Genomic DNA, 12,500 nt, shown 5'->3' on the forward strand with positions numbered 1-12,500 from the left:
TCTGCTCGCTCTCTGTTAGATCGCAGAGCGTGTTTGTGATTCGTGTGAGCGTCTGTGTGCGAGTGCATGTGTGTGTTTGTGTGCGAACAAGTGTTGCTTTGTGTATATGTGTGCAAGAGTGTGTGCAAGGGTTGGGCGGTATCCAGATTTTCAGTCTGTCATACCATCATTTAAAAATATTGCAATACTTAGGTTAACTATTTTGATAGTTGGCATATTAATGCATTTGTAGTTCTGTTGGCAGATTAACACATCTGTAGTTCTACCAGGGCCTCATAACTGTGTATGCTAAACTGTATGTACATAAAAATGGAACTATGTCGGCTAAACATTTCCAAAGAAGGTTTGCTCTTACACAGTGCAGTGAGTTTTTAGAAAATTGTTAGCCACTGATATACCAGTTTATTTCTGCATTGACAGTGTGATGCCTCATATTCATACTTAGATTCATACTTAGATTACCTCTCTGCACAAGACCTGGCACCCACTGCACCCTGGGTTCATACTGTTAATGGGATACGCAAGTTTGTTTCTTCTTAGCTGTGTCCTTTCTTGTTACATACATTTGTATATTATAGGCATTTGGCAGATGTTCTTATCCAGAGCAACTAACACACTTTTTTTTTTAGCTCTTTCAAACATTTGACATTTTTTTACATTTTTATAGCTGGATATATACTGAAGAAATTCAAGTTAAGAGCTTTGTTCAAGCGTACAAAGCTATTATCCCACCTGGGAATCAATCCTTCATGTTACACTGTCACCAATTGTCCTGACCAAAATGTACCTAGCGAACTATACAAACTTTTTGGCTAAAGATTTAGCATATTTGACAAATTGCATATTGCAGCTGCAGTGTAGAACTGTCTCCATAGAAACTCCCTCCATCACAAGCAGGGGGGTCCCATCGGCCCAGTGCAATAGCTGAAATGGATATAGATGCTGACACCATGAGATTTTTTAATCTAATTGTTATGAAATGTCACATTTTTATAAGTTTATAATTTTGTATATAATCCGGGACGCTGTGTATCCTTGTGGGTCACAGGTCAGAAGTCAAAAGGTAGGAACATCCCACACAATGCAGCCCATCTGGTCATATAGGTGTCAGTGGGACAAAATGAAACTCACAAACTGGCTTCTGTCTGTGCGTCTGTGTCTGTGTGTGTGTTGTGTGTGCAGGTATATGTGTATGATTGTGCTTGTGTCTGTGTGTGTGTGTGTTGTGTGTGTGTATATGTGTGTCTGTATGTGTGTGTGTGTGTCTGTACGTGTACGTGTATGTGTCTGTGTGTCTGTATGTGTGTGTGTGTGTGTGTGTATGTGTCTGTGTGTCTGTATGTGTGTGTGTGTGTGTCTGTACGTGTATGTGTCTGTGTGTCTGTATGTGTGTCTGTGTGTGTGTGTCTGTACGTGTACGTGTATGTGTCTGTGTGTCTGTACGTGTGTGTGTGTATACGGGTATGTGTGTGTGTGCATGTGTGTGTGTGTGTGTGTGTGTGTGTGTATGTGTATGTGTGTGTGTGTGTATGTGCGTGTGTGTGTGTGTGTGTGTGCATGTATGTCTGTACGTGTGTGTGTGTGTATACGTGTGTGTGTGTGTGCAGATGGACTGCATAGCCCGAGCATGAGGCAGAGTGACTGGCAGTGAGACTGTTTATAATCTCTGTCAGTCAGGAAGTGGGGGGGGGGGCAGAAGGGCTGGGTTCAGTTCCCTCTCTCTGTGACTCAGTGGCACTGATACCCAGCAGTGCTCAGCTGTGTGAGAGCACGTTTCTCCTCTGAGTAAAAATGAAGAAAACAAACGCGTTACCAGATTGTTCTTAACTGTCTGACTAGCTGGCGACTTTCTTTGACTAATTACCTCCATTAATCCAGATGTTATAACATGTCTTTTTTTTTAATTAAAAGAATTAAGCAACATTGTTACACATTTGGCAGATGTAAGAAAATAAATTTAGATTATAAAATGTCTCTGGAGCAGTGTGAAGTAAAAAGTAAAAAAAAAATCAGCAAAAACACGCCAGCGCTTTTCTGAAAAGGCGGTGTGTGTTAATCCTGTTTAGGTAACGAACCGAAGCGGGTTAGCAGCTCTTTGCTGTCCGAAGAAGCGCAGTTAGCCGCGGGGCTAACTGTCCTGCGGATGTCCGGGCTCTTCTGAATGGTGGATGTCTGATTGAAGCGATGCCCTCTAACCCTCCGGCCGGCTGTGTGCGGCGGTGCTGGTCGATGGCGGTGAGCGGGAGTCACGGTGACGAGAGGCCAGGTCTGACCGCCGGGCAGTCGAACCGAGTCTCTAGCCAGCCAGCGTGCTAGACAGGGCTGCTTCAGTAATTACCTGATTGGGTCTCTGTTCAGCAGGCCGTGGTGTTAATAACCTGGTAATGGTTCATATGCTCACACACCCTGATAACTCATCTAGAGCTGAGCGTTCCATTGCCCAAAAAAATGATTGACAGTTTGACTGCGGCCACCTGCAGTAGTCTCCTGGCTGTACGTTTGCAGATGGCTTCTGTTGACTGAACATATTTTGAGTATCCAAGTGGAGTCCTGGATGAGTGATTACCTTTTCAGTAGTTTAATGGAAATCTAAACAGACTCTCGCTCAGGTGTCAATTCTGTTTAATCGCCGATTTCTCTTGTGCCAGGAATTGGAAGAAAAAAGAAAGTGTTGGGTGTCGATACTTTCTGGGCATTTTCTCCTCCGGCAGAGCCTGACTCGGCTCCAAAAAGGAGTTGTTCTTTCTCTCGCAGCTGTTATTAATGACGGGCCCAGTTTCTGCGTCCGTATCCAGAATTTCACTGAAGCGATTGTGTGTTGTGGGAGGACGGAGACTGGATGAAGGTAGCATGTTTCTCCCTTGCGGGGTTGAAATTGGCAGGCGATGCCCCCGTGGATCAGTGGCGGGCTGGGCAGGTTTGTACCAGGGAAGCGGTGTTAGAAGGCAGCAGCGAGAGAAATTGCGGGGGGGGGGCGCGGTGGGGGGTGGGGGGGGAGGGTGGGATAATGTAACGAAGCGAAGATGGCCCGTCGGGGCAGAAGCCCTGTCACAGGAAGGTTAGTGTCACCGCTCCTGAGCACCAGCTCCGTTTGCTGAGTCATTCTGAGCCCCGAAAACGCTCCTTCTGATCAGAGGCGTTTCCCGCGGCCCTCGGTCGCCACGACGACGACCCCTCGCTCTTCGTCGGGTGCCCGGAGGTCGGCCTTCGCGGCGTAGGAGTCAGTTAGGGGCGAGAAGGGGAGAGAGATGAATCGGATCAGGTTCTTCCTCGCTAATGATCCCAGCGCTCGACCGTTACGGATTTGGATATCGCCCGCGGGGTTCTGAAGGGGGGGGGGGGAGTGGGCGCTGTCAGCCTGTCCCCGGAAATCAGCGTCTGAGACTGGCAGCTCGCCCGTTTGTTTTCCATTCTCAATTAACGGCAATTTAATCTGATCTCATCCCGTTACCATCGATTTCCCCCCCCCCCCCCCCCCCCCCCCCCCCCCCCCCCCGCGTGCCTGCGTCTTATTAAATCAGCGTCTTGATCGCCTGGCTCGTAATCTGGGTGCGCGGTTCGCCGTCGCTGGAAGGGGATTGGCTGCCGCGGGGCCCGCTGGCTGGCTCTGACGCGCGGGGGCCCAGACAGACGGGGTCAGAGGCACGGACTGGACCCCGACGCCCCCCGGGCTTCACCTGATTACCTTCTCTCTCTCCGACGCCGACGCGGCAGTCTGACTCGCTCCGGGCATCGCTGCCGATCAGTGAGATAGACAAGCGACTGAACCACGGTGTCACCAACTGTATTGACCTGCGGTGTCGCGAAGTCCAGCTGTATTACAGTAAAAGTGCCTTATCTGGATCGTAATGAAATCATGCTGTATTACAGTCAACCTGTGTTGTCTGCAGTGTTGTGAAGTCGAGCTGTATTGCAATAAAAGTGTCTTATCTGGATCGTAATTAAATCATGCTGTATTACAGTAAACCTGCGTTGTCTGCGGTGTTGTGAATTCAGGCTGTATTGCAGTAAAAGTGTCTTATCTGGATCATAATGAGGTCAAGCTGTATTACCCTAAACCTGTGTTGTCTGCAGTGTTGTGTAGTCAGGCTGTATTACAGTAAACCTGTGTTGTCTGCAGTGCTGTGAAGTCAGGCTTTATTACAGCAAACCTGTGTTGTCTGTAGTGTTTTGAGGTCGGGCTGTGTTGCAGTAAAGCTGTGTTGTCTGCAGTGTTGTGAGGTCGGGCTGTGTTGCAGTAAAGCTGTGTTGTCTGCAGTGTTTTGAGGTCGGGCTGTGTTGCAGTAAAGCTGTGTTGTCTGCAGTGTTTTGAGGCCGGGCTGTGTTGCAGTAAAGCTGTGTTGTCTGCAGTGTTGTGAGGTCGGGCTGTGTTGCAGTAAAGCTGTGTTGTCTGCAGTGTTGTGAGGTTGGGCTGTGTTGCAGTAAAGCTGCGTTGTCTGCAGTGTTTTGAGGTCGGGCTGTGTTGCAGTAAAGCTGTGTTGTCTGCAGTGTTGTGAGGTCGGGCTGTGTTGCAGTAAAGCTGTGTTGTCTGCAGTGTTGTGAGGTCGGGCTGTGTTGCAGTAAAGCTGTGTTGTCTGCAGTGTTGTGAGGTCGGGCTGTGTTGCAGTAAAGCTGTGTTGTCTGCAGTGTTGTGAGGTCGGGCTGTGTTGCAGTAAAGCTGTGTTGTCTGCAGTGTTGTGAGGTCGGGCTGTGTTGCAGTAAAGCTGTGTTGTCTGCAGTGTTGTGAGGTCGGGCTGTGTTGCAGTAAAGCTGTGTTGTCTGCAGTGTTTTGAGGTCGGGCTGTGTTGCAGTAAAGCTGTGTTGTCTGCAGTGTTGTGAGGTCGGGTTGTGTTGCAGTAAAGCTGTGTTGTCTGCAGTGTTGTGAGGTCGGGCTGTGTTGCAGTAAAGCTGTGTTGTCTGCAGTGTTGTGAGGTCGGGCTGTGTTGCAGTAAAGCTGTGTTGTCTGCAGTGTTGTGAGGTCGGGCTGTGTTGCAGTAAAGCTGTGTTGTCTGCAGTGTTGTGAGGTCGGGCTGTGTTGCAGTAAAGCTGTGTTGTCTGCAGTGTTGTGAGGTCGGGCTGTGTTGCAGTAAAGCTGTGTTGTCTGCAGTGTTGTGAGGTCGGGCTGTGTTGCAGTAAAGCTGTGTTGTCTGCAGTGTTGTGAGGTCGGGCTGTGTTGCAGTAAAGCTGTGTTGTCTGCAGTGCTGTGAGGTCGGGCTGTGTTGCAGTAAAGCTGTGTTGTCTGCAGTGTTTTGAGGTCGGGCTGTGTTGCAGTAAAGCTGTGTTGTCTGCAGTGCTGTGAGGTCGGGCTGTGTTGCAGTAAAGCTGTGTTGTCTGCAGTGTTTTGAGGTCGGGCTGTGTTGCAGTAAAGCTGTGTTGTCTGCAGTGCTGTGAGGTCGGGCTGTGTTGCAGTAAAGCTGTGTTGTCTGCAGTGTTGTGAGGTTGGGCTGTGTTGCAGTAAAGCTGTGTTGTCTGCAGTGTTGTGAGGTCGGGCTGTGTTGCGGTGCAACCCACCCGTGCAGGACTCTGATTTTGTGCGCCAGGGCAGTTGTTGCAAAGCCGCACCTCACGCTGGACTGGTAGGACCTCTGAGGACAGAGCTGCAGTCATAGCGAAACCCCCTTCGACGCGAGGGCTACTATTTCGTCAGGCGAAAGCGGCGCTCTGCTCAGGAAGTAAACCCGGCAGCGCTGCAGAGCTCGACGGCGTCGCGCGAAGCCGACGCTTCCGGGTTCGTCTTTTCTCCTGCCAGAGCTGGAGACCGCTCTCTCTGCGAACGCGTGCCTCGAGGACGTTTGGAAAGCGCCGCTCGTAGAGTCTCCGGCTTTTTATCCTGGGCGTTATCCGTCGGGCCGTCTCATTCCCGCGATCTGATTGGGCGGCGGCCCGCTCTGATTCGCTCGCCGCTCGGAAAACCCCCGTCTGCGTGCGGGCTCGGCGCGGCGGGGTGAAAGGTCACCCGGCACCACCCCCCCCCGTCCGTCCGTCATCGGATCTCTGCAGGAAACAGGAAGCGAATCGAGCCCCGCGCTGGAGCGGAAATCCTGCCGTTTGCCTCATCGCCGTTCCTGGTTCTCCCTCCCCCGCCGCTGTCTTCGTGCGCGCCTGCCTCTAACCCGTCGCCGAGCAGCGGAGTCCGCGTGCGTCTCCCCCCCCCCCCCCAAAGCGCTGCTCCGAGCTGCTCCGGGCTGCTCGCGGGACGTCGCCGCTGCTCCCCCTCGGGCTGCTCTATGACGCCAGCATGTGCTGGCACGGAGAGGGGCTGCTTCCCCACAGAGAGGTGATGTGCTGCACCGTGATTGGTCTGCCTGTTCTGGTAAGAGGGCGGGACATTTTCTAACAGCTGTGGGTTCTGGTATGAGGACTGGGCTTTTATGAGTGCTGTGGGTTCTGGTATCAGGACTGGTTTTATATGAGTGCTGTGGGTTCTGGTATCAGGACTGGGCTTTTATGAGTGCTGTGGGTTCTGGTATCAGGACTGGGCTTTTATGAGGGCTGTGGGTTCTGGTATCAGGACTGGGCTTTTATGAGTGCTGTGGGTTCTGGTATCAGGACTGGGCTTTTATGAGTGCTGTGGGTTCTGGTATCAGGACTGGGCTTTTATGAGTGCTGTGGGTTCTGGTATCAGGACTGGGCTTTTATGAGGGCTGTGGGTTCTGGTATCAGGACTGGTTGTTTCTCACAGCTGTGGATTCCGGTTCTGATTGGATAATTGTTGATTTGCTGATGCTCTCACGCTGACCATCGCTGCCTTAGCTTAGTGAGCTGGTCTTCATGCGTTAATGCAGCGACTGCGAGTGTGCTTTCTATTATCTGGAGGAGGGAGGGGGGGTGTGGCAAATGAGCTCTGCTGAACATTTCTCCCCCCCCCTCCCCATCAGAGCGACCCCGGCGGGCTGTCGGTCCTGGAGCAGCTGGGCCTGGAGCAGAGCTCGGACTTCTCGGACACCAGCGTGCAGCTGCGGCTGGACGAGCAGCGGGAGCGGATCCGGCGCGAGATCCGCAAGGAGCTGAAGATCAAGGAGGGCGCGGAGAACCTGCGGCGCGCCACCACCGACAAGCGCAACGCGCAGCAGGTGGACAGCCAGCTGCGCAGCTCCAGCCGCCGGCTGGACGAGCTGCACGCGCAGCTGCAGGAGCTGGACGCGCACATCGTGGTCAAAGACCCCGACGACATCCGCGGTGAGCAGGAAGGAGCTGGAGGGCAGGGGGGTAGGGGTGGGGGTGGGGGAGGGGCACTGAGCCATTTGAGAGGCACTTAGCACAGCGCTAATGAAAGCCCTCCGTGAGTGTTGTGTCTAGCTGCGGCTGAGCGACGTTCATCAGCCGGCCTTGTTGCTGAGCTGTAGTGCATGTTGTAACGCAGTAAATTAAACTCTTTCCCAAGGGGTCATTTCAAAATACTAATTAACTTCTTCCCAGAAATCTCTGAATGCATTTAAATGCGCAATTATGAGCAAATGTGCAGTTAACTAAGGCGAGAGAGGCGAGAGAGTCTTTTTTTATCCTCCACAAGTGGCTTGAGGAGTGTTAGGGTAGCAGATAGCGGCGGTTGCGATGCTAATAGCAGCGATGTCGTTACCAACGGCGACGGCCGCTCCGCTGCGCTCTGTCCCCAGACGATGCCCCACAGTCCCCCGGGGCGCTCAGCCGCTCGTCCGCTCACCAGGACCGCGTCACGGCGCTGGAGCGCCAGCTCAACATCGAGCTCAAGGTCAAGCAGGGGGCCGAGAACATGATCCCCATTTACGCCAACGGCTCAGCCAAGGTACCCGCCCCCCTGCCCCCGCTACCCGCTACCGCCCACCCCCCTACCCGCTACCCCCCGCCCCACCTACCCGCTACCCCCCGCCCCCCCTGCCTGCTACCCCCCTACCCCCCTACCCGCTACCCCCCCACTCACTCACTCACTCACCCGCTACCCCCCGCCCCCCCTACCCGCTACCCCCCCGCCCCCCCCCTGCCCGCTACCCCCCGCCCCCCTTACCGCTAGCCCCCGCCCCCCCTACCCGCTACCCCCCGCCCCCCTTGCTCGCTACCCCCCGCCCCGCCCTACCCGCTACCCCCCCGCCCCCCCTGCCCGCTACCCCCCACATCCCCTACCCGCTACCCCCCGCTACCCCCCTGCCCGCTACCCCCTGCGCCCCCTGCCCGCTACCCCGCCCCCCCCTGCCCGCTACCCCCTGCCCGCTACAACCGCCCCCCCCTACCCACTACCCCCCGCCCCCCCTGCCCGCTACCCCCCGCCACTCACTCACTCACTCACTCACACGCTCGCTCACTCACCCACTCACTCACTCACTCACTCACACACTCACTCACTCACTCACTCACTCACACGCTCACTCACTCACCCACTCACTCACACACTCACACACTCACTCACTCACTCACTCACTCACTCACTCACTCACACGCTCGCTCACCCACTCACTCACTCACTCACTCACACACTCACTCACTCACTCACTCACTCACTCACACACTCACTCACTCACTCACTCACACACTCACTCACACGCTCACTCACTCACTCACTCACACACTCACTCACACACTCACACACTCACTCACTCACTCACACGCTCACTCACTCACCCACTCACTCACACACTCACTCACACACTCACTCACTCACTCACACGCTCACTCACTCACCCACTCACTCACACACTCACACACTCACTCACTCACTCACTCACTCACTCACTCACTCACACGCTCGCTCACCCACTCACTCACTCACTCACTCACACACTCGCTCGCTCACTCACCCACTCACTCACTCACTCACTCACACACTCACACACTCACTCACTCACACGCTCACTCACTCACTCACTCACACACTCACTCACACGCTCACTCACTCACTCACTCACTCACACACTCGCTCACTCACTCACTCACTCACTCACACACTCGCTCACTCACTCACCCACTCACTCACTCACACACTCACTCACTCACTCACTCACTCACTCACTCACACGCTCACTCACTCACTCACACAAACACTCACTCACTCACTTACACGCTCACACGCTCACACACTCACACGCTCACTGGCTCACTCACACACTCACTCACCACCTCCACCACTTCCCTCTCCTTCCTTCTGTAACCCTCGTTCTACTTTCTCTTCAGTTCACTGTTATTCACTTTCTCTCCCATGATCGGACCATCTCTTCATTAATGTTTCTCTATCCCCCGTTTTCTATGGTAAACTCTCCTGTGAATGATGAGTACTTTGAAAACATCTCTTGTCTCCTCCCATCTGTTTCTCTGTCATTCTCACTCTCTCTCTCTCTCGTTCTCTCTGCCCCCCCCCCCTCCCCTCCCCACCCACCCCAGGATAAGAAGCTGCTCCAGACCGCCCAGCAGATGTTGCAGGACAGCAAGACCAAGATCGACATCATCCGCATGCAGATCCGCAAGGCCATGCAGGCCACCGAGCAGCTCAGCGAGGACATGCAGGGTCAGTGCCTCCGTCCGTCCGTCCGTCCGTCCGTCCGTCTCCGCCTCCTTCGGTCCGCCCTCCCGCCCGTCTGCCTCTCCGCCGATACGGTGTCCCACGTGTTCCTCATCGCACGGTCCAGACAGCCAGAGCTTTTACCTGCACCCATCTCGCCCTCGTGGTGATGGAGTGTGCCAGCACCGCCCCCCCCCCCCCCCCCCCCCCCCCCCCCCCGTGTGCTCACTGATTGGCTGTGAGAAGCCGGCCGGGGGCGGAGGGAACGCCTCCCGTCTCTCCCGTCACCCTGTCGCTCACTCTGTGCGCTGCTCTGTCTGTCATTCACACGTGGCCTGCCTGTCGTCTGGTCCTTTCCGCATGTCAGCGGCGAGCTGGCTGGCCTGCAGAAGATGCCTCTGTGTGGCTGTGAACTTTGCTCACGTTGAGAAGTATTTAGGTGTCAGCTCCACCCCACCCCCCCCCCCCACAGAGTCTGAGCACTATAAAGTTCAGAGAAATCCTCCTCATAACTTGCACAACAGCAACATCACAAGCCAGGAAAACTTGCCCCTTTTTTTTTTATTTTAATTTTTTTAGCTGAGCGGAGTCTTCTCTCTCCAAAAAAGCCAAAGAGCGTCTCTGGCCGAGCACCGTCGGGGGGGAAGGATTAATAGGGAAGGCGGGCTTCCCGAACAGCGATGCGCTGGATGGGCAAACGGATCGATAGCCTCAGAACCGTTAGGCCCTGTCCATTTTCAGACCACTCTGTTCGCGGCGTGTGGGCGGGGGGGCGGTGGGGGATGGGGGAGGTGGGGGGGAGGTATGAAGTCTCCGGTGGGTCAGCAGAAGCTGTGGATGCATTTCTATATTTATTTATTTATTTATTGTTTGAAAGGCGAGGCGGTCGATGAGGCCGCTGTTGAAAGGCCTCTAACGGAGCAGGTGGAGGGGGCCATTAGCGCTCGTAAATAACGCTAGAGTAGCGCTGGGGAGCGGGCCGGGCTGCGGAGGCCCAACACCGCCCCGCGTCCGGGAGGAGGTGCGGATTCAATTACAGGAGACGTAGGGGGATAGAGAGAGCGGCAGGAACGAGGGATGAACAGAAAGCCGACAAATTGATGTTTACACTTACAGCTCAGTGGGGATTCCCTGTTTACTGTGTTTTTTTGTTTTTTTTAAATTTTTTTATTGAATTCGCTATTTCTCACCTCAGTAAAGAAGTAATCCATTTACTGTGAAATATAGGAGAGGAATTGACAGGTTCGTTGTTTTATTCGTAAGCGTACATGAAGCATTGTTTGAAATGTATTGAAAGAGTACAGTATTTGACCTGAAATGCATTTAAAAGGTATAGAATATGACCTTATATCTGTTACTACCCAGCAAAAGGGGGAATCTAGAGGGGTGGAAATCTCAGTTGAGAGACTTTTTGACATGAACAGACTAGGGCAACCCCAAGATAGCTTGGGTTTCACCCAGATATAGCCTGGCTACATCCTAGTCAGCTAGAAAAATTTCCCTTTTCAACCAAACGCAGCCACCTTAACCTGAACGCCTAGGCAGTGTTTCACTGATTATTTTTCACCACAAAAATGTTCACTGGATTGTTGCCTTCATAGGGGTGAAAATCTTTCCAACAGATCCCCTGACCTATTCACATCCGCACACGTGCACGCCCACACGCAGACACCTAAACAGTAGGAGCCTTTGTGGCAGACAGTTGTTGACCTTATTAGGAGAACATTCAGCAGTCTTTCACTGACCTCTCTCTCTGTGTCGCTTTCTCTCTCTCTCTCTCTGTCTGTCTCTCTCTCTCTTGCTCTTTCTCTCTGTCTGTCTGTCTACCTCTTGCTCTCTGTCTGTCTCTCTTTCTCTCTTTCTCTCGCTCTCTCTCCCTCCCTCCTTTGTGCATATGCATTCTCAGTGCAGGGCTAATGTAGACGGTGTGTTTATGACTTCTTCCCCTTGCTCAGCCCATCCCCTTCTCTTTGTATGAATGTATTTTCCTTCCTGCTGTTCTGTGTGCGGTTCTCTCTGGGCCCATGTTAACTCCCCCCCTGCTGTCTTTTTCAGTACAGAGGCAGTGTGTACACAGACCCTACTGTCTCTGTGCTTCTCTCTTTTCAGGTCACATGTCGAATGATTACCCTTACAATTGTCATGTGGTGACTTCCTCCTACACACACTGTGAACCTCACCTCCCCTGATACACACACACACACACACACACACGCGCACACACACACACACACACACACACACACACACACACACGCACACACACGCGCACACACACACACACACACACACACGCGCACACACACACACACACACACACGCACACACACACACGCACACACATTACATACGCTTAGTGATTTTATCTGTTGTTTTCCCTTTCCCTTTATACACTGTTTGCCTGCTGTCTCTCTATTAACTGCAGTCACACTGTGGTTGTTTTCAGAGCGACCGAGCGCACGTTGTCCTGTGGCCAGATAGCCGTAGTGATGCTGGAGCGAGCGCGCGTTTATTTTGGGCTGTTTTACTGGCGGAGTGAGAAAAGTTGCAGGTTCAGAAATGCATTGGCGCTGTAGCTCCTCTCCTGTAGAGGGGCGTTGACTGCAGAGAGACATGATCCCAGGTGACTGAGCTCCGCGTAAGGCTCAGATGTGTGTCTGCTCTGGCCCCCCGTCGTGACTCAAAATGCACCTCGAGCCATAAACGATAGGAAAGGGTCGTCTGGACGTGACGCTGCTGTGCCCAGGACGTAAACACGTCTTGATTAATCACTCTTCTTAACTCACTTCTCTGGGCCGTTAAGAGCAGGGCAGCTGGCATTCGCTGCGCTTCCCTGTGCTTAAACGTGGTGCTAGCCTCTGCGCTAACCTCGTCCTCGCTTGACTGTGCCTGTTAAGAGTTTATTTTCCAAACTTTAGAAGGAAGGAGTGTGCCTCCGCAGCTAAAGAGAAAGCTGTGTGTGTGTGTGTGTGTGTGCGTGTCTCTGTATGTGTGTGTGTGTGTGTGTGTGTGTCTCTGTATGTGTGTGTCTCTGTATGTGTGTGTGTGTGTG

General features: G+C 53.2%; 1 protein-coding gene across 4 annotated transcripts in view; it reads left to right on the forward strand.

Moving 5' to 3' along the window:
• The window catches only part of pkn1a (protein kinase N1a), a 54,877-nt gene that overhangs the window by 24,624 nt on the left and 17,753 nt on the right, over positions 1-12,500 (forward strand). For 2 of the 4 annotated variants that reach the window (XM_035404191.1, XM_035404188.1), the window contains exons 2-4: positions 6,858-7,158; positions 7,596-7,744; positions 9,331-9,454. In XM_035404191.1, the coding sequence (XP_035260082.1) occupies positions 6,858-7,158; positions 7,596-7,744; positions 9,331-9,454 (574 nt within the window). Of the gene's footprint in view, positions 1-6,159; positions 6,293-6,857; positions 7,159-7,595; positions 7,745-9,330; positions 9,455-12,500 lie in introns of those variants that run through there. The other 2 variants (XM_035404190.1, XM_035404189.1) reach the window with 2 other exon arrangements.

The sequence above is a fragment of the Anguilla anguilla genome, chromosome 2 (genome assembly GCF_013347855.1).
Source record: "Anguilla anguilla isolate fAngAng1 chromosome 2, fAngAng1.pri, whole genome shotgun sequence".
Lineage (NCBI taxonomy): Eukaryota > Metazoa > Chordata > Actinopteri > Anguilliformes > Anguillidae > Anguilla > Anguilla anguilla.